This window comes from Carettochelys insculpta, chromosome 9, assembly GCF_033958435.1.
Source record: "Carettochelys insculpta isolate YL-2023 chromosome 9, ASM3395843v1, whole genome shotgun sequence".
NCBI lineage: Eukaryota > Metazoa > Chordata > Testudines > Carettochelyidae > Carettochelys > Carettochelys insculpta.
This window is the reverse complement of record NC_134145.1, coordinates 45,937,298-45,955,712: the sequence shown is the minus strand read 5'-3', so window position 1 is coordinate 45,955,712 and position 18,415 is coordinate 45,937,298. Positions and strand designations below refer to the sequence as shown.

The window sequence follows — 18,415 nt, the reverse complement described above, 5'->3', positions numbered from 1 at the left end:
TTTCAGCCAAGCACAATGTAAAAGAGGGACATTCAGTGTTTGCTCACGCTGTCATGGAAATAAATATCAGATGGTGAAATAATACCCACCTGTACAGCAACCCACACTGATGTGGAACCTAACTGAGGTACTGCATACACTCACAAGAAAACCATTTGAACTGCTGGCCACATGTTCACTGTTGCCCCTGTCCCTTAACATGTGCTTCTTCATGGCTATTGCATCAGCGAGAAGAGTAGGAGAAGTAGTGACTCTCATGGCAGATCCACCATTTACTATTTTCCAAAAAGACAAGGAGGCCGCATCCCAAATTCTTATGAAAGGCAATCTTTTCTTTCCATCTCAACCAATCTATTTACTTGTTTTCTACCAGAAACCACTCTCAGGATATGTCTAGATTAAAGGGATTTGTCAACAGAAGTGTTTGTTGGAAGATACCTTCCGACAAAAATTCTGTGGACAAATCGCAACCAGACTAGATGGCAGATTGAAAGTGTGATCTCCTTTGTTGACAGAGAGTGGCCAGCATGCCCAGTTGCTTCATTGGGAAAATGGACAACCAGAAGCACAGCAGATAGGGTGTCCTGGAAGCCCTTTCTGTCAACAGAAGGGCCCTCCAGACCAGCTTTTTGTCAACAGATCTCTGTTGATAGAGGTGTTCTTCCTCATGGCAAGTGGGGTACATCTGTTGACAAAAGTGCTGCATTCTGTTGTCTTACTGTTGACAGAATGCCCTTGGGAATCTGGGTGCTCTGTGGGTGTTGTCATCAAAACAGCTGAGACAAGAGTAGAGACAAAACCGTCTGCTCTAGATATAGCCTTAGACTCCAGACAGATAGCGCTTCACATCCTTGATGTCCATAGAGCCCTGTCTGCAAAGGAAATGACTTTCAGATGATTCCCATACTCTTTGTATCTTTGTCTCCCCTATCAAAAGGGCAAATGGTGTCTAAACAAAGGTTAGCCAAATGGATCTCATAATGCATAAAACTTTGCTATGACTTGAACAAATTGCCAACCCTGAGCTTAGTTTGCAAGAAGTCCACAAAAACACAAGCACTATCATGTGCTTTCCTTAAGAATATCATAGTGGAGTTCATGTAAAGGGTCTACCTGGCTATCTGTCCATACATTTACCAAGCACTACATTATATACCAATATGTGTTACAAGCCATTAGATTCAGCCAGACCATTTTGAGCATTACCATGTTCCACTGAAGCCCCGCCTCTAGAAAAACTCTACTGCTTCAAAGTCACCTTAAGTGGAGCACCCACAGGGAAACTCCTCGAAGAAGAGGAGAGGATTACTTACCTTGTACAAAACAAAAAAACAGTCATATAGCACTTTTAAACCTTGGGCAGTAGCTGAGGTTCTTCAAGATGGGCATCCCTGTGTGTGCTCCACATCCCTCCCTCCTCCCCTCTGCTTCAGATCAGTGCCTGTCCAAGGTAGCGAAGGAACTGAGGGATGGTAGATGGCGTGCGGTGTGTAATGCTCACAGACGCGTGAGATGCATACCATATGTGCATGCTACATTGGGGTGCTGCTGCTAAAAGTGTCTGACTACAAGCACTATAAACACCTTAAGTGGAGCATCACAGGGACATCTCTCTCGAAGAACCTCAGTTAATGCCCAAGGTGAGTAACACTTTCATTCCTCATCTGCTGCTGTCCTTCTCTGACCCTATAATCCTATTTTGCATCCTCCCTCTTCTTCCCTCAGCTCTCTGTAATAGTCAGAGATGGAGAAAGGCCATTACAATTCATCCTCTCAAAAAGTTTCCTTTATAGACAACTCTATTTTTCACATGTTTATAACCAGGTTTGTGATATAACCAGAATATTGACTTCATCCTCCATATGATCTCAGGAATTATGCAGTGAGGATATTTAATCCAGGGTAAAAAAATCAAAAGAACATACAAGATGTGGAAATCTATACCTTGTGAAATTTCAATGAGAGTTAAGTTTCTAAGTGCCAAAGCCACTTTGGAAAATGAGATCGCCTCCTAAGTTACTTGGGTTCCTAACTTCCATGGAAATCATTAGAATATCTGGGCCTTGGATCTGTCTTACATTTTTATCTGTCATTCTATTTCTCATCCTGCTGAACTGTTAGGCAAAAAGGGATCTGGTTTCATGTTTCAACAGCGAAAAATAGAGGAATAAAACCAACATGACCATAGGTAACAGTGATAACTGCTATTCAATAGAGAAGTGAATACTAGTGTTACAATTAAAGTAGTTTTTAAATAATAGAGGATGTGTAGAAAGATTTTTTATTGTTGGTTACATTCATCCTGTCTGTTGATAGTATTGAATCATCCTAAAATGATAAGATACATTCTTTTCATCCCCAGCTAATAATAAGAAATCATTTTTGCCATTGGAACACATTACAGCGCACATATTGGAGGGTGGGAGAACGCCCTGAAACACTAGCACACTCTGTAAAGCATTTATCACACCTTCAAATTAACTAGGACTAATCCATGCATTAAATACAATCCATAGTAAGGGGCAAAGTGCGTGGTGCTCTGTCTTGAATAGTGCGGGGAGGAATTTGTTCTCAACCTCGCTGTTACCTCAAGGGATTGCACCTGCTGTTAAACCCTTGAAGCTGTGCAACTGGCTGTTCCTTTTGTGCCAGTCCTATTCCCATGTGTGGAGTTTCCTTAAGTGGAATGAGTCCAGCCCTTACAGAGACAGGAAAAACTTCTTTCAACTTTTTCTCCCATATTTGCACCCACATAAAGTTGGTACTCAGTCTGTGAGCTACTGTAAAGTTATTGTCCAGGTTTCTTGGGGCTCTGTCTGTTCAATGTCTATACTTTTCTAAAAAAAGGGCTGAAATGTTCCATATCTGTTCTTTATCTAGAGAGATTTTATGTTTTAACATTTTTACTTTCAAGCTTTTGTGAGTTAAGATGGAATTTCAAAAAAATTAATATTTGCCATTGTAAACATTTCTAATCATATTATCTTTGAATATGGTGTAACGTAAACTTAGAATTTGGAAACTTGTGTTCCAGGAGTTATGGTTTAGAATTTTAAATGCCAGCTTCTTCACTCAGTTACATATGCAGTATTTTATAATCCTTGATATACTTTGATAATCCTTTAATCTTTGGTTAAATTCTTAATATATTACTGTGTGATATTGCACAAAAAGTCATAAAAATATAAAACATCAATCCTTCTTCACAGATGGAGCTAAGTGGGACTTGAAACAGAAGGAAGTAAAAAATACATCTGCAACACTCACTTGGGAGTCCAGCTCTAACTGCATAGTGAACTACACTGTTGATTGTGGGGGTGGTATGAAATTTTTTGTAATTTTATAACTTGCAATTTTATTTTTGTCTTGATGTTGAATGTACAGTTTTGAAGTAAGGAGTATCTCTTTTATCCTAAGTATCATCATAAAGTGAAATGCTAGCATAATCCTAAAATGCAAACAGTAAAACCTCGAGTTACCCAGGAGCTGCAGGAACACAAATTCAAATTTTTATGCAAGTCGGGGTCGGGAGCTAGGAACCAGGCTGCCTCTTGGTTCCCAGCTCCCTGCTGCTTGCAGGACTTGGTTAACTGAATAGCCCACCTTGGCTGGTCAGTTTTCTGGCTGCTTCTCCCTGCCTTCCTCCAGCTGCATGGGGGAAGGCAGGCTGTGACAGCTTCAGAGAAGTTGTGCTTAACATGCATTAAAGCTAGCTATGTTCAACTTCAATCTATGTGTTTTGAGGGTTTACTGTATTTATAAAATATTCAGGTATGAAAACATTTCTCCATAGACAGAATTATGAGAAGAGAAACAGTGGATTGCAGGAGATACTGAATGAGAACTTAAAAAAAAAAAAAACAAAAAACTATTTTATGTACTATTGTACCTTACCTGAAAATGTTAACCAATGCCAAATGGGACAAAACCCAGAGCCTTGAAATTTTTGGTGTAAGAGAAATCCCACATTTTTTCTACTTTGGAAGCAATGAAAATTATGACAATTCTGAAATATGCTTCTCAGGATGCCTCTCTACCTGCCAGATAGGCTACAGCAGTGCAGAGGTCTTTGCACCCCTGATACCTGCTGCCTGAACTTAATATAATTCTTGTCAGGTTTGTGGCACCACACCACTGAATGAAAGCCATGAAATTTGTCCAGATTCTTGTGAAACTCTAGTTAACTTGACAGCTGCTACTCAGTGATGGGCAGCCCTGGAATCCCCACATCTGGAAAAGTCTACATGGAGGACTCAGACTGGCAGACCATAGTAGCTCAGGCTTCCCAGAAGCCCAACAGGCATTAAAACTGACAGGAAACCAGACAGGTTTCCAATGGGCTGGTTTCCTAACCTACTGGAGATCCATTGGAAGTTCCTTGGAATCAGCAACATATTTGACATCAACAAATTCTGATGAAAAAATGTTTTATCAAAATTTTCTCAACCAGTTCTATTAATTTTTGCTGTGACTTCAATGATAAACTATTTGAGAGACTGGGTAACTTCTAGACAAAGAAAAAGGCAAATTCAATACCCGTCTTTAAAAAGGGAAGAAGAGGATCCAGGGAACTGTAGACTGGTCAGCATCACCTTTTTCCCTGGAAAAATCATGGAGCAGCTCTTGAAGGAATCCATTTTGAAGCATTTATAGCGTTTGTCAACATAGATTCACCTAGGTTAAGTCATGCCTGACCAAGCTGGTTGACTTCTCTGATGAGATAACTATATTGGTGGATGTGGGGAGAGCAGTGGACTGCTATACCTTGACTTTAGCAAAGGTTTTGATACAGCCTCCCACAATATTGTTGCCAGCAAATTAAAGAAACATGGCTAGAATGATTGGGCTGTAAGGAGGATCAAAAGCTGGCTAGATCATTGGGCTCCATGAGTAGTGATCAATGGCTCGATGTCTACAAGGTAGCCAGTATCAAGTGAACTAACTCAGGGTCAGAACTAGCACTGGTTTTGCTCAACATTTTACTGATCATGTTGAAGATGGGATGGATTGCATCCTCAGCAAATTTGCAGATAACGGTAAGCTGGGGGTGAGATAGATATACTGAAAGTTAGGGATAGCATTGAGAGTGACCTAGACAAGTTGGAGGAATGGACCAAAAGAAATCTGATGACATTCAAAAAGCACTAGTACAGAGTCCTGCACTAAGGATGGAAGAATCCCATGCACTGTTAGGTTACAGCTACAGTCCTATTTTGAAATAAGATATTTCGAAACAACTATTTCACAATATCTTATTTTGAAACAACACAATGGGTATTTCTGCACTAGCCCCCACCTTTCGAAAGGGGGATGCCAATGAGACAGATCAGCAGATGCTAATGGGACGCGCCGTGACATAGCATAACATCAGCCGCAGCGATTTGAAAATGCCGCTTGCGAATTGCATGCCTCCCATGTAGACGGGAGCCTTTCAAAAGGACCCCCCAGTCTTCAAAAGCCCCTTATTCCTGGAACCAAATAGGAATAAGGGGCTTTTGAAGTCTGGGGTCCTTTCAAAAGGCCTGTCTACATGGGCAGCAAGCAATTCAAAAACAACAGTTTTGAATCACCGTGGCTGGCATTATGCAAATGAGGCACTTCACATTCATGGCAACACCTCATTAGCATCTGCTGAAGTGTCTCATTAGCATCCCCCTTTTGAAAGGTGTGGACTAGTTTAGACGTAGCCAACTACACACACAGGCTGCATCTATACTACAGCGTAATTTCAAAATGCAATCTTCCGGAAGGTGCCTTCTGGAAGATCGCCTTTCAAAAAAGCGCGTCTACACAGAAAAAGTGAACCAAGGTCTTGAACTGCTCTTTCAAAAGAGTGGTCTGCCCTTCTGAAAGAGTGTCCACACAGCTCTGGGTGCTCTTTTAAAAGAACGGGACAGGAAATGCTGCATATGGGGTCAGATGGCTGACAAGCCTTCCGGGGCCCTCAGCCAGATGCTCCCTTAAAGGACTGTGGTTGTTCAGGGTGCATCAGAACTGGGGCTGGAGGCTGTGTGAGTGGCCCACTGTCAGCAGTGGCAGAGGTGGACGACCTCTCCCCATGCGCTGGGGCATCTGGAACGCCCAGTACCTACCTGAGGGTCTCTCGAGGAACTTGGGGAGGCCTGGGTTGAGGGGGCTGGATGACCTGCATGGGTGCCATCTCTGGAGCCCTTGTCATCTCTGGGGTGTTCTGTCTCCTGGTTCAGCTGCTGGGGGATGGTCATGCCTGAGAGTCCTGGGGATGGCTTGTGGGTACTGCTCCCAAACAGTTGCCTGCATCTTGGGTGTGGCAGTACACTTGCTGCAGTTCTTTAACTTTGAATCTTACTTGATCCAGTGTGCGGGTGGGGTGCTCCTATGTGCTCAGGCCAATGGACAGCCAGCTGACAGCTGCAGCATTCCTGTGCCAGCTGGGGGTCTGGAGCAGGACCTCCTCATCCCTCAGAGTCCAAGGAGGTCCTTCAGCTGCACCCTGGTCCATGATAGGGCTCTCTTTTTTCGGGCCCTGGTGAGGCTCCTTGGAGCCCTGGGCAGACTTGAAGGGCGACTCTTCAGGGGGCATGGTAGTGACCCATGAGTGTGGTGCAGTGGATGGCTGCACTGGAGCATCAGCAGGAGGGCATGCTGCAGGAGGCTTGTGTCCTCCCTGCTGCTAGCATACTCTCAGCTTCCTGCCATGGGGTTTCTGGGTCCCTATGTCTTTAAACATGGCCAGATGCAGAGATCATAAAGCAGAGGACTGCTCTTTTGACTGAGTCGCCTGCTAAGCATCTACACACATTTGATTTCGAAAGAATCTTTTGAAAGGGGGCACTTTTCCTGCAACTGGAATGGAAGAGTGCTTTGAAAGGCAGGCCACGTTCTTTCATAACTCCTTTCCAAAGAATGCATTGTGTGCAGATGCCTCACGGGATATTTCAAAAGACATTCTTAGTGTAGATGCACCCATAATATATTTTTAAATAGTGCCCAGCTCTGTTGAAATAGCATTTCCAGACACATAGAGCTATTTAAAAATAGTGTCATTGGAGCCACTATGGCTTATTTTGAAACTGCGCTATTCCATGTCTTAATAGTGCCTGTTTTGAAATAGCAATTTCAAAATAGGCATTATTCCTCCTGCATTGAAGGTTACCAATTTTGATATAACACATACGCTATTTTCATTTTATTTCAAAATAGCACGCGTAGTCTAGATGATAGCAAAGTTATTTAAAAATAATGACTGTTATTTTGAATTCTCTGTAAAGTAGCTGTAACCCTACAGGCTAGGGACCAATTGGCTAAGTGGCAGTTCTGCAGAAAAGGACTTGGGCATTACAGTAGACAAGACGCTGGATATGAGTAAATAGTGTATCTTTGTTGCCAAGAAGTTTAGTGATTAGTTCGCTCTGTTATTGGCACTGGTGAGCCCAGCTCTGAAGTTCTGCATCCAGTTTTGGGCCCACCACTACAGAAATGATGTGGACCAATTGGAGAAGGTTCAGTGGAGAGCAACAAAAATGATTAAGCCCTTGGGCATATGATTTATGAGGCAAAGCTGAGGGAACTGGTTTTATTTAATCTGCAAAAGAGAAGAATGGTGGGTGGGGCAGGGTAAGAATCTGACAGCAGTCTTCAACTACCTGAAGGGGTGTTCCAAAAAGGATGGAGCCAGGCTATTCTCAGTGTTGAAAGATGACAGAACAAGAAGTGGTGGTCCTAAGTTGTAGTGTGGGAGGTCTAGGGCTGGATATTAGGGAAAGAAAAAACTAGTTCACTGGGGAGGGTGGTGAAGCACTGGTATGAGTTGGCAGAATCTCCACCCTTAGAGGTCTGTAATGCTAGGCTTCACAAAGCCCTGCCCGGAAAGATTTAGCTGTGGTTGGTCCTGTTTTGCGCAGATTGTTTGGACTGCATAAGCTCCTGAGGTCTCTACCAACCCCCATCTCTCTGATTCTAAAATAAAGCTGTTATGCAGATTAAATTATAATGCTTGAAACGGAAAGAAGAAGTGAGAAAAATCCTCTAGTAAAGTTTACACTTCCAAACTTTGAATAGTATATTTCACTTTGATTTTACTTGATATTAACTAAACAATTTTAAAGGGAATCTTTGTTGTATTGTTTTCATTTATTTTAATGGAACACTATGGGTGTAATCCAACTTCTATTGAGGTCAATGGCAAAACTCCTACTGTTGTCAATAAAGCCAGAATTTGAACTTATAATTGTATGTTGTTCAAGCTTTGGACAAAATTTTTAGACAATTGAGAAAACGATTTTTACATGTACAATTTATATTACATTTTATCACTTTAGTCAATTAAATTACAATGTTAAGTTAAAGAAACAAGAAACAACCTAGGAAGTCACATTTGAAGATAATTGGTTGAACTTGAAATCCTGGTTCACATTCATAATGTCTAGACTTTCTTTACCAAGGAATTTGTGTACACGTGGCTGTGTATCTTGATCATTTTTGAGCAAGTTACATTGAAAAGAACATGCCCCACCAGAGTCAGGGGAGATGCATGATGGAAAATTGTAAGCGCGTAAAACACCACAGCCTAGAAAGAGCCTTTATAGAATCATAGCACTGGAAGGGACCTCAGAAGGTCATCTAGTCCAGCCCCTTGCTTCAAGCAGGATCAACCCCCACTAAGTCATCCCGGCCAGGACCTTGTCAAGCCAGGGCTTAATAACCTCGAGGGATGGAGAATCCACCACCTGTCTAGACAACACATTCCAGTGCTTCACCACCCTCCTGGTGAAGTAGTTTTTCGTAATATCTAACCTACACCTCTCCTTCTTCAACTTCAGACCATTACTCCTTGTTCTGCCAACTGACACCAATGAGAACAGTTTCTCACCCTCCTCTTTAGAGCTTCCCTTCAGGAAGTTGAAGGCTGCTATTAAATCACCCCTAAATCTTCTCTTCTGTAAACTAAACAAGCCCAAATCCCTCAGCCTATCCTCATAGGTCTTGGGCTCCATCCCCTTAATCACTTTTGTTGCCCTCCGCTGAACCTGCTTTAGTACATCCACATCCTTTTTATACTGGAGGGCCAAATCTTAAACGAAAGAGGTCCGGTATGATAAATGGTGCAATTTGTATAGTTAGCTCTCTTTTTGAAAACCAATCACAAGTTTTTCATCTACCAAGATAAAATGAACAGATTATGAATGCGAGACATTAACATTTTCCATGGTGAGCTTTTCAAAAGCATTTAGCATTAGTATAGCATTACTCCTGAAGTCACCCTTCAATGTCAAATTAGGTCAGTTTGTGCTCTTTTAAAAATTCCACCTAAAATGATAACTAGAATTTTTGGGTCTATGAAATGTGCTTATGAAACTTTGTATTTTTAACACAGGGATAAATGCATCAAACTTTAACAAAAATCAGTCCTCAGTGACAGGTTTACAACCCAATACAAATTACATATGCACTGGGAATGTATTTTATTTTGAGAATGAAGTTGTGCGGAAAACCATCAATATATCAACAGATTATGGAAGTAAGTATAATTTGTTGTTTGTTTTCTAAAGTTTCTGGTACAGATCCTTTCTTATTCACAGCAATTGTATTTCCTGGCATGCAGAAAGGATGTGTGGGGAAGATATGAAGGATACTAAAATTCCACGATATTCACATGGCTTTAATCCCATAGATTAGAAAAGAAAGTGGAGAGCATGGTGTTGAAAGGTTGGAAGTGGTAGTGGAAGAGGACAAAATGTTTACAGGCAGGGGTTGAAGAAAGCAAAGATATTGATGTTGAAGGTTTGAACATAAAATTTGAAACAGATTTGAATATAAAATTATATATTTAGAAGTAACTGACAACTGGGTGGGGAATGCTCTATTTATATTTAGTTAATGTTAAAGATGTGCTTGAGAGTTCCAAGTAAGAGAAATAAATGTCTAGAGTCATAGGAATATAGGATTGAAAGAGTCATAAAGAAGCTGTATAATCACTCTGCATGGTGGCAGGACCAAGGACTTTACATTTGTTTGTCCAACCTATTCTTGAAAATCTCTCATGCTGGGGACACCATAACCTCCCTTGATAACCTGTTCTAATACTTAGCTACCCTTAGAGCTAAAACACTTTTCTTAATATGTTAACCTAAATCTACCTTGCTATAAATTAAAATAATTTCTTTTTGCCATAATATTGATGGACATGAAATTAAATTGACCATCGTTGTCTTATAATAGATCTAATATATTTGAAGACATCAGATTCCCTCTCAGACATCTTGTTTAATTACTAAACAACCCCAGTTTTCAACCTTTCCTTATAAATCATGTTTTATGACCCTTTTATAATTTTGTAGCTTTCCTCTGGACTCTCCAGTTTGTCCACATATTTCTTAAAGTGTAAAACTCAAAACTGGACATGGTATTCCAACTGAGGCTTTACCAGTGCCAAGAAAAGTGGGACAGGTATCTCCTCTATCTTACTTGATTTTGTCACATTACTACACCTCAGAATATTAGCCCAGATATTGGCAGTTGCCTCTGAGCCCATCCAGGCTGCCTCCATCAAAGAATCCTAGCCTACCACCACCAGAACAAGGCTATGTCTACACTAGAAAGACGTAGACATGGAAAGACTAGACAGAGAAATCTCGACAGAACCTCTGTCAGATTGCTGCTACACGCAACTTGCTCTGTCGACAGAGAACTGCCAGACTGCACTGGCCTGTGGTGACAGAAAGCGGAATGGCAGCTCTGCAAACAGGACTGCCCAGCAGCCGGAAGTCCTCTCTGTTGATAGAAGTGTCTACACTGCACTTTTGTTGACAGTACTCGGTCCAGAGATTGTTATGCCTCAAATTTGAGGGATAATGCTGTTGACAAAACTATAGCATAGACCCAGCCTAAATGTCTAGTAATATCTTTAGGAGATCAGGGCATGGCTAACTTAATTCTGAATGTGGGATAAAGTTGGGTGTCCCCACAGATACAGCCTATAGGCAGATACTTCCCCATCTGCTGCCAAATTTCAAGATATATCAGCTGTCTGTGTACAGATGTCTGGCTAGAGCCCAGTGCAGTGGACCCAGGATAGCTGTTGCATTCACTATGTCATCATGTAACAGTTTTTCTACCTCCAGATTTCCTGGGTACCACAGCTGACCTGTAACATGCTTTCACTCACTGCCATGGCACTTCCTGCTGGTCAGTCCAAGAATTAGCTCTTCCAGCTCTAGACTGCCCTCCTCCAAGCAATGTCTCACATGCCATTACCTACCTCTCCTGATCTCCACCACAGAACTCTATCAGGCCATGGCAGCCTCTTTCCTTAGGTACTGCTCTGCTGTAGAACCCATGTTCTGGAGTTCTTTCCTCTCAGGGAACCCAATTACTCCTAAGGTCACTATTTGCCTTAGTGACCAACTGCCAACCTTCCTCTAACCACTTCTGTCAGGACAAACCACAGTCATACGTGGCCACACTTATTACTAAGGGGCGTAAACCTGCTGCCTATGCCAGCCGCCCCTTTCTAGCACTGCAACAAAGCTTTAGGGTGAAGCTATAATTACCAGATGATAGATGAGGGAGGATTGATCTAGAGTTCGATTTTGCGTGTCTGGTATAGAGGTGGCAAAATTTACCTCTGTGCTCAGCCATTGACTCCTGTACTCCATGCTGTCACGTGTAATAAGGAACGTTGGCGTGAGGCTAAAGAGGCCATGACTATACTAGGTAAGAAAGTCGATTCCGATGCATCAGTTCTAGCTAGGATAATGGTGTAGCTACAATTGCATATCTCAAATCAACTTTCTAGCTTAATGTAGATCTAGCCTAAGCCTGGGAATTCACCAGCCTGCAGCTTCCCAGCTCCTCCTTCCCTTCCTCAGCACTGCTCTGTGCAAGGTATCCCTATCTGTACAGGCAGCAGGTTCTTCTCTTGTCACAACCTGGAGAGAAACTGAATTCCCTCTGCTGTGCAGCCCTTTTAATAAGGCCTAACCCAGCACTGATTAGCAATCTCAATCCCTCTCCTGGTTGGTTTATGAGATCGCCCTCTCCTAGGGCTGTTTTAACCCTTTATGCTACAGTGCGAGGCAACAGCCCAACTAGATGAAACCTGTGGCCAAAAAGGGCTCCTTTCTTTTTTAACATCTCTGGGATCCTTTGTTGTTTCTTCACTGTCATGGCTGATAGCGTCCTCCCTCCTGAAGCGAGAGCTTGGATTTGAAGTTTAGCAGCAGCCTCAAAGTCCAACACTGTTGCATGGCATGTTGCCTCATCCAGCAATCAAACTCCTTGGTTTTTTGCTCTTAGAATATGGCAAAACACAGGTGTCAACTTTGAAAAGTGCCTGCGGGTGTGCTCAATCGCCAGTCCTATCCCAGACCCTGCCTCCTCTCCTTCCCCTTCCTCAAGGCCCCACCCCTGCCCTGCCTCACCTCTTTGTGACCCCACACCCTCTGCTTCTCACCCAGTTCCACCCCCTCCCTGCAGATGTCAAATCCTCACTCTAATCCTCTCCTCCCTTCCTGATCACCAGGACACTGCTGACTGTGGGAGGTGGAGGTGCAGGGTCGGAGGAGGAAGTGCTGATCCATGGGGCCTGCTGGTGGGCTGGAGGCACTGGGGAGAGGAAGGAGGGAGCTGATAGAGGGGCTTCTTTGCACAAACCAGTGTCTCCCTGTGGGTGCTCCAGCCCTCAGAGAACCCCTGGAGTCAATGCCTATGTGGCAAAATCCCAATGGCACCACTGATTTCCTCTGGGATACATACAGTAATACTACCCAGAAAGCTTTTTCTCCAAAGCAAAAGGCAGTAGAGCTGGTCAAAGAAAACATCACCAGAATTTTTTAACATGGACAGAACAAGATCTTTATCTGTAGCCTCATTCTCAGAAATGGCAGAAACTATTTGACCATTTGTTTGAAATTAGCATGAGGCAGAAACCCAGCATAGAAAATTTTTGCTCAGAAGGTGAAAGTCTGACAAAAGTGCAAGTAACTGATACCTGGGTCTTATAAGGAGAAGTGTCAGTCAGCTTCAGTAATAGACGGTGTTACCAGTCCTACCCATCAGTAGCCTTTACAGGTTGTGTGTTAAACTATTCACTTTCTACACTTTTTGGTTTCACTATGAGTGTTTGTGAAAAGTGAGTTAGAATTTGATTAACAGAGGCTACGTCTTCACGTGCACGCTACATCCACATAGCTTATTTCGATGTAGCGACATCGAAATAGTCTATTTCGATGAATAACATCTACACGTCCTCCAGGGCTGGCAACGTCGACGTTCAACTTCGACGTTGGGCAGCACCACATCGAAATAGGTGCTGCGAGGGAATGTCTACACGCCAAAGTAGCACACATCGAAATAAGGGTGCCAGGAACAGCTGCAGACAGGGTCACAGGGCGGACTCAACAGCAAGCTGCTCCCTTAAAGGGCCCCTCCCAGACACAGTTGCACTAAACAACACAAGATCCACAGAGCCAACAACTGGTTGCAGACCCTGTGCATGCAGCATGGATCCCCAGCTGCAGCAGCAGCAGCAGCCAGAAGCCCTGGGTTAAGGGCTGCTGCACACGGTGACCATAGAGCCCTGCAGGGGCTGGAGAGAGAGCGTCTCTCAACCCCTCAGCTGATGGCCGCCATGGCGGACCCCGCTATTTCGATGTTGCGGGACGCAGATCGTCTACACGTGCCCTACTTCGATGTTCAACTTCGAAGTAGGGCGCTATTTCCATCCCCTCATGGGGTTAGCGACTTCGACATCTCGCCGCCTAACGTCGATTTCAACTTCGAAATAGCGCCCAACACGTGTAGCCGTGACGGGTGCAATTTCGAAGTTGATGCCGCTACTTCGAAGTAGCATGCACGTGTAGATGCGGCCAGAATGTAGTACAATTATAATTTTATCTTCAGAGGGATTCTTATATCAGTTTCCAAGGAAATCTTAATCAGATTCCTTTTGAAAAACAGAAGTATATTGGGCTTTTTATCACATATTTTCTCCTTAAAGAACTAATTATCACTTGAAAAATAACATTTTCTTCATTAAACAGGGTTATTCCCTCTCTCTCTCTCTCTTTTTTCTCTCCCAATTTTCTAAACAGTACCACAGAAACCCAACATATCACTCTCCTTTATTGATTCCTCACGTATATGTTTTAATTGGACTACAAGCAATGATAATGGGCCTATCACTGGCTATGAGGTTAAAATTCGAGGTAAGTGTTAATATATATTAACTTCAGAGATGGATTGGTACATGTTTATGTAGCATTGTTAGCACATAGGAACCTTGATCCCACTGTGTCACTGGTGTTATAGAATACCAATAATCTGTGTAATTTCAAGATTGTCTCTGAAGCCTACATATCTATTGAAACATGTAAAGAGACTGAAACATCTCCAAGCAAGGTTGAGAGCTCTTTATTGTGCATCAGATCACCGGGTTCAGTCATCACTTGGCTTCCCAGTCTGTTACTGTCCAGTTTTCAAGTTCTCAATCATTTTCTGCTTTACTCTTCTATTTTGTTGCATAGATGCAATTCATAGACTTTCATCTCGTAACACAGTAGTTTAGCAACAGTCATTTCACTATTAAGATTTTTTTTCCCTGAAAGTTTACTTCTGTGCAGTCATGCCATTTATCTGGTTTTCTATTATAGGGTTTTAATATTTTAACTCTGAGTTAAGATTATCAGTCATTTCATATTTTAAACAACTAATTTAGTAGTGAGATGCAAGATCTCCATTAATAGGTGCACAGCCTGGATGAGCAGAGTGTTTTCCACCATCAGAAAATGTATTAGAGAGCCAAGTAATGAAGTCTTGAGTGATTTCTTTCCAGTGGTTCTTGTCTGAATCTTAAATATAATTTAAAAAAATGGGGGAAGAGGAACCCTTCCCTGATGAAAAAGAGATTTCATTGGAAGGTAAGGGAGAACAGTTAGGAAATTGTTAACAACTCTTTGCTATTCTCTTAATCCAGCCCGCATAATAAAACAGATTTTATGGAGGATGGGGTTAAGACAGTAACAGGCACCTCCCCTCCAGTTATGGTCCTGCTTTCCAGCCCGCCCCGAATCAAGGTAGTCATGGACCCTTTTGTCCGTTCAGAGAACAGAAGCCAACCCTCAAGAGAAACAGGTGGTGACAAGTGTTTTAGTCCTCTCACTTCCTTACGCCATAGGGAAGGAGTAGGAGCAAGTGGCTTCCTTCTCTTAGTCAGGAGTCACAGCAGGAGGTCTCAGGATTTACCTCAGTAGCTAGGATATAAGTGTTTGGATGTCTGAGCCAAGCCAACTGTACTCTCCTCTTCATGCAACAGCTGCAGCTCAGATGAGCAGCTCACTCCTCTCAGATGTATTAGTTCAAGCTGTCTGCACACTCAGGTAGAATCATAGAACACTAGGACTGGAAGGGACCTCGAGAGGCCATCGAGTCCAGCCCCCTGCCCCAATGGCAGGACCAAGTACTATCTAAACAATCCCTGATAGAAATCTATCTAACCTGTTCTTAAATATCTCCAACGATGGAGATTCCACAACCTCCCTTGGCAATTTATTCCACTGTTTGACAACCCTGACAGTTAGGAACTTTTTCCTAATATCCAACCTAAACCTCCCTTGCTGCAGTTTAAGTCCATTGCCTCTTGTTCTATCCTCAGAGGCCAAGAAGAACAAGTTTTCTCCTTCCTCCTTATGACTCCCTTTTAGATACCTGAAAACCGCTATCATGTCTCCTCTCAATCTTCTCTTTTCCAAACTAAACAAGCCCAATTCTTTCAACCTTTTTTCATAGGTTGCATTCTCTAGACCTTTAATCATTCTTGTTGCTCTTCTCTGGACCCTCTCTAGTTTCTCCACATCTTTTTTGAACTGCAGTGCCCCGAACTGGACACAATACTCCAGCTGAGGCCTAACCAACGCAGAGTAGAACGGAAGAATGACTTCTCATGTCTTGTTCACAACACACCTGTTAATGCATCCCAGAATCATGTTTGCTTTTTTTGCAACAGCATCACACTGTTGACTCATATTTAGCTTGTGGTGCACTATAACCCCTAGATCCCTTTCTGCTGTAGTCGTTCCTAGACAGTCTCTCCCCATTCTGTATGTGTGAAACTGATTGTTCCTTCCCAAGTGGAGCACTTTGCATTTGTCCTTATTAAACTTTATCCTGTTTACGTCAGACCATTTCTCCAATTTATCCAGATCATTTTGAATTATGACCCTATCCTCCAAAGCTGTTGCAACCCCTCCCAGCTTGGTATCATCTGCAAACTTAATAAGTGTACTTTCTATGCCAATATCTAAATCATTGATGAAGACATTGAACAGAACCGGTCCTAACACAGACTCCTGTGGAACCCCACTTGTTATACTTTTCCAGCAGGATTGAGAACCATTAAGAACTACTCTCTGGGTACGATTATGCAGCCAGTTATGCACCCACCTTATAGTAGCCTCTTCTAAATTGTATTTGTCTAGTTTTTTCATAAGAATATCATGAGAGACCGTATCAAATGCTTTACTAAAGTCCAGGTATACCACATCTACCGCTTCTCCCCTATCCACAAGGCTCATTATCCTATCAAAGGAAGCTATCAGATTAGTTTGACAAGCTTTATTCTTTACGAACCCATGCTGGCTGTTTCCTATTACCTTACCACCTTCCAATGCTTGCAGATGATTTCTTTACTTACCTGCTCCATTATCTTTCCTGGCACTGAAGTTGCGCTGACTGGCCTGTAGTTTCCTGGATTATTCTTATTCCCCTTTTTATAGATGGGCACTATATTTGCCCTTTTCTAGTCTTCTGGAATCTCTCCTGTCTCCCATAATTTTCCAAAGATGATAGATAAAGGCTCAGATACCTCCTCTATCAGCTCCTTGAGTATTCTAGGGTGCATCTCATCAGGCCCTGGTGACTTGCAGACATCTAATTTTCCTAAGTGATTTTTAACTTGTTCTTTATTTCAACTTCTAACCCTCCCCCTTTCCCACTAGCATTCACTACGTTGAGCATTCCTTCATCAGACTTCTCAGTGAAGACCGAAACAAAGAAGACATTAAGCATGTCTGCCACTTCCAAGTTCCCTATTACTGTTTCTCCCTCCTCACTGAGCAATGGCCTACCCTGTCCCTGGTCTTCCTCTTGTTTCTAATATATTTATAAAAAGCTTTCTTGTTTCCCTTTATGCCTGTAGCTAGTTTAAGCTCATTTTGTGACTTAGCCTTTCTAATCTTTCTCCTGCATTCTTGTGTTGTTTGCCTATATTCATCCTTTGTAACTTTTCCTTGTTTCCATTTTTTATACAATTCCTTTTTTATTTTGAGATCGTGCCAGATCTCCTGGTTAAGCCAAGGCGGTCTTTTTCTGTATTTTCTATCTATCCTACACAGCGGGATAGCTTGCTTTTGGGCCCTTAATAATGTCCCTTTGAAAAACTGCCAACTCTCCTCAGCTGTTTTTCCCCTCAGTTTTGCCTCCCATGGGACCTTACCTACCAGCTCTCTGAGTTTACCAAAATCTGCCCTCCTGAAATCCATTATCTCTATTTTGCTGTTTTCTGTTCTACCCTTCCTTAGGATTGTGAACTCTATGATTTCATGATCACTTTCACCCAAGCTGCCTTCCACCTTCAAGTTCTCTACCAATTCCTCCCTATTTGTTAAAATCAAATCTAAAACAGCTTCCCCCCGGTAGCTTTTCCAACCTTTTGGAATAAAAAATTGTCTCCAATACAATCCAAGAACTTACTGGATAGTCTGTGCCCTGCTGTATTAGTTTCCCAACATATATCTGGACAGTTGAAGTCCCCCATCGCCACCAAATCTGTGGCCCTGCTTGACTTTGTTAGTTGTTTAAAAAAAGCCTCATCCACCTCTTCCACCTGGCTAGGCGGCCTGTAGTAGACACCTAGCAGGACATCACCCTTGTTTTTTACCCCTCTTAGTCTAACCCAGAGACACTCAACACATCCATCTCCTACGTCCATCTCCACCTCAGTCCAAGTGTGTACATTTTTAATATATAAGGCAACACCTCCCCCCTTTCTTCCCTGTCTATCCTTCCTAAGCAGGCTGTACCCTTCAATACCAACATTCCAATCATGTGTATTATCCCACCAAGTTTCTGTGATACCAACAATGTCATAGTTATATTTATTTATTAGCACTTCCAGTTCTTCCTGCTTATTACCCATACTTCTTGCATTTGTATACAGGCATCTAAGGTATTGATTTGATCTTGCCTCCCTATTTTGCCCTGACCCTCTTTTTACTCTGACATTGTTGCCCATGCTGCCTCCCATTTCTGACCCTTCACCCAGGTTTCCATGTTCTCCAATTACCTGTGGGCTTTGCTCCCCTGCCCCCCGTCGAACCTAGTTTAAAGCCCTCCTCACTAGGTTAGCCAGTCTGTGTCCAAATACGGTCTTTCCCCTCCT

At 42.6% G+C, this 18,415-nt stretch overlaps 1 protein-coding gene across 1 annotated transcript in view; it reads left to right on the top strand.

Moving 5' to 3' along the window:
* The window catches only part of PTPRC (protein tyrosine phosphatase receptor type C), a 181,575-nt gene that overhangs the window by 95,953 nt on the left and 67,207 nt on the right, over nt 1–18,415 (top strand). Inside the window, exons 10-12 of the mRNA XM_075002512.1 lie at nt 3,210–3,320; nt 9,356–9,499; nt 14,073–14,186. Coding sequence (XP_074858613.1) covers nt 3,210–3,320; nt 9,356–9,499; nt 14,073–14,186 — 369 coding nt within the window. The remainder of the gene's footprint in view (nt 1–3,209; nt 3,321–9,355; nt 9,500–14,072; nt 14,187–18,415) is intronic.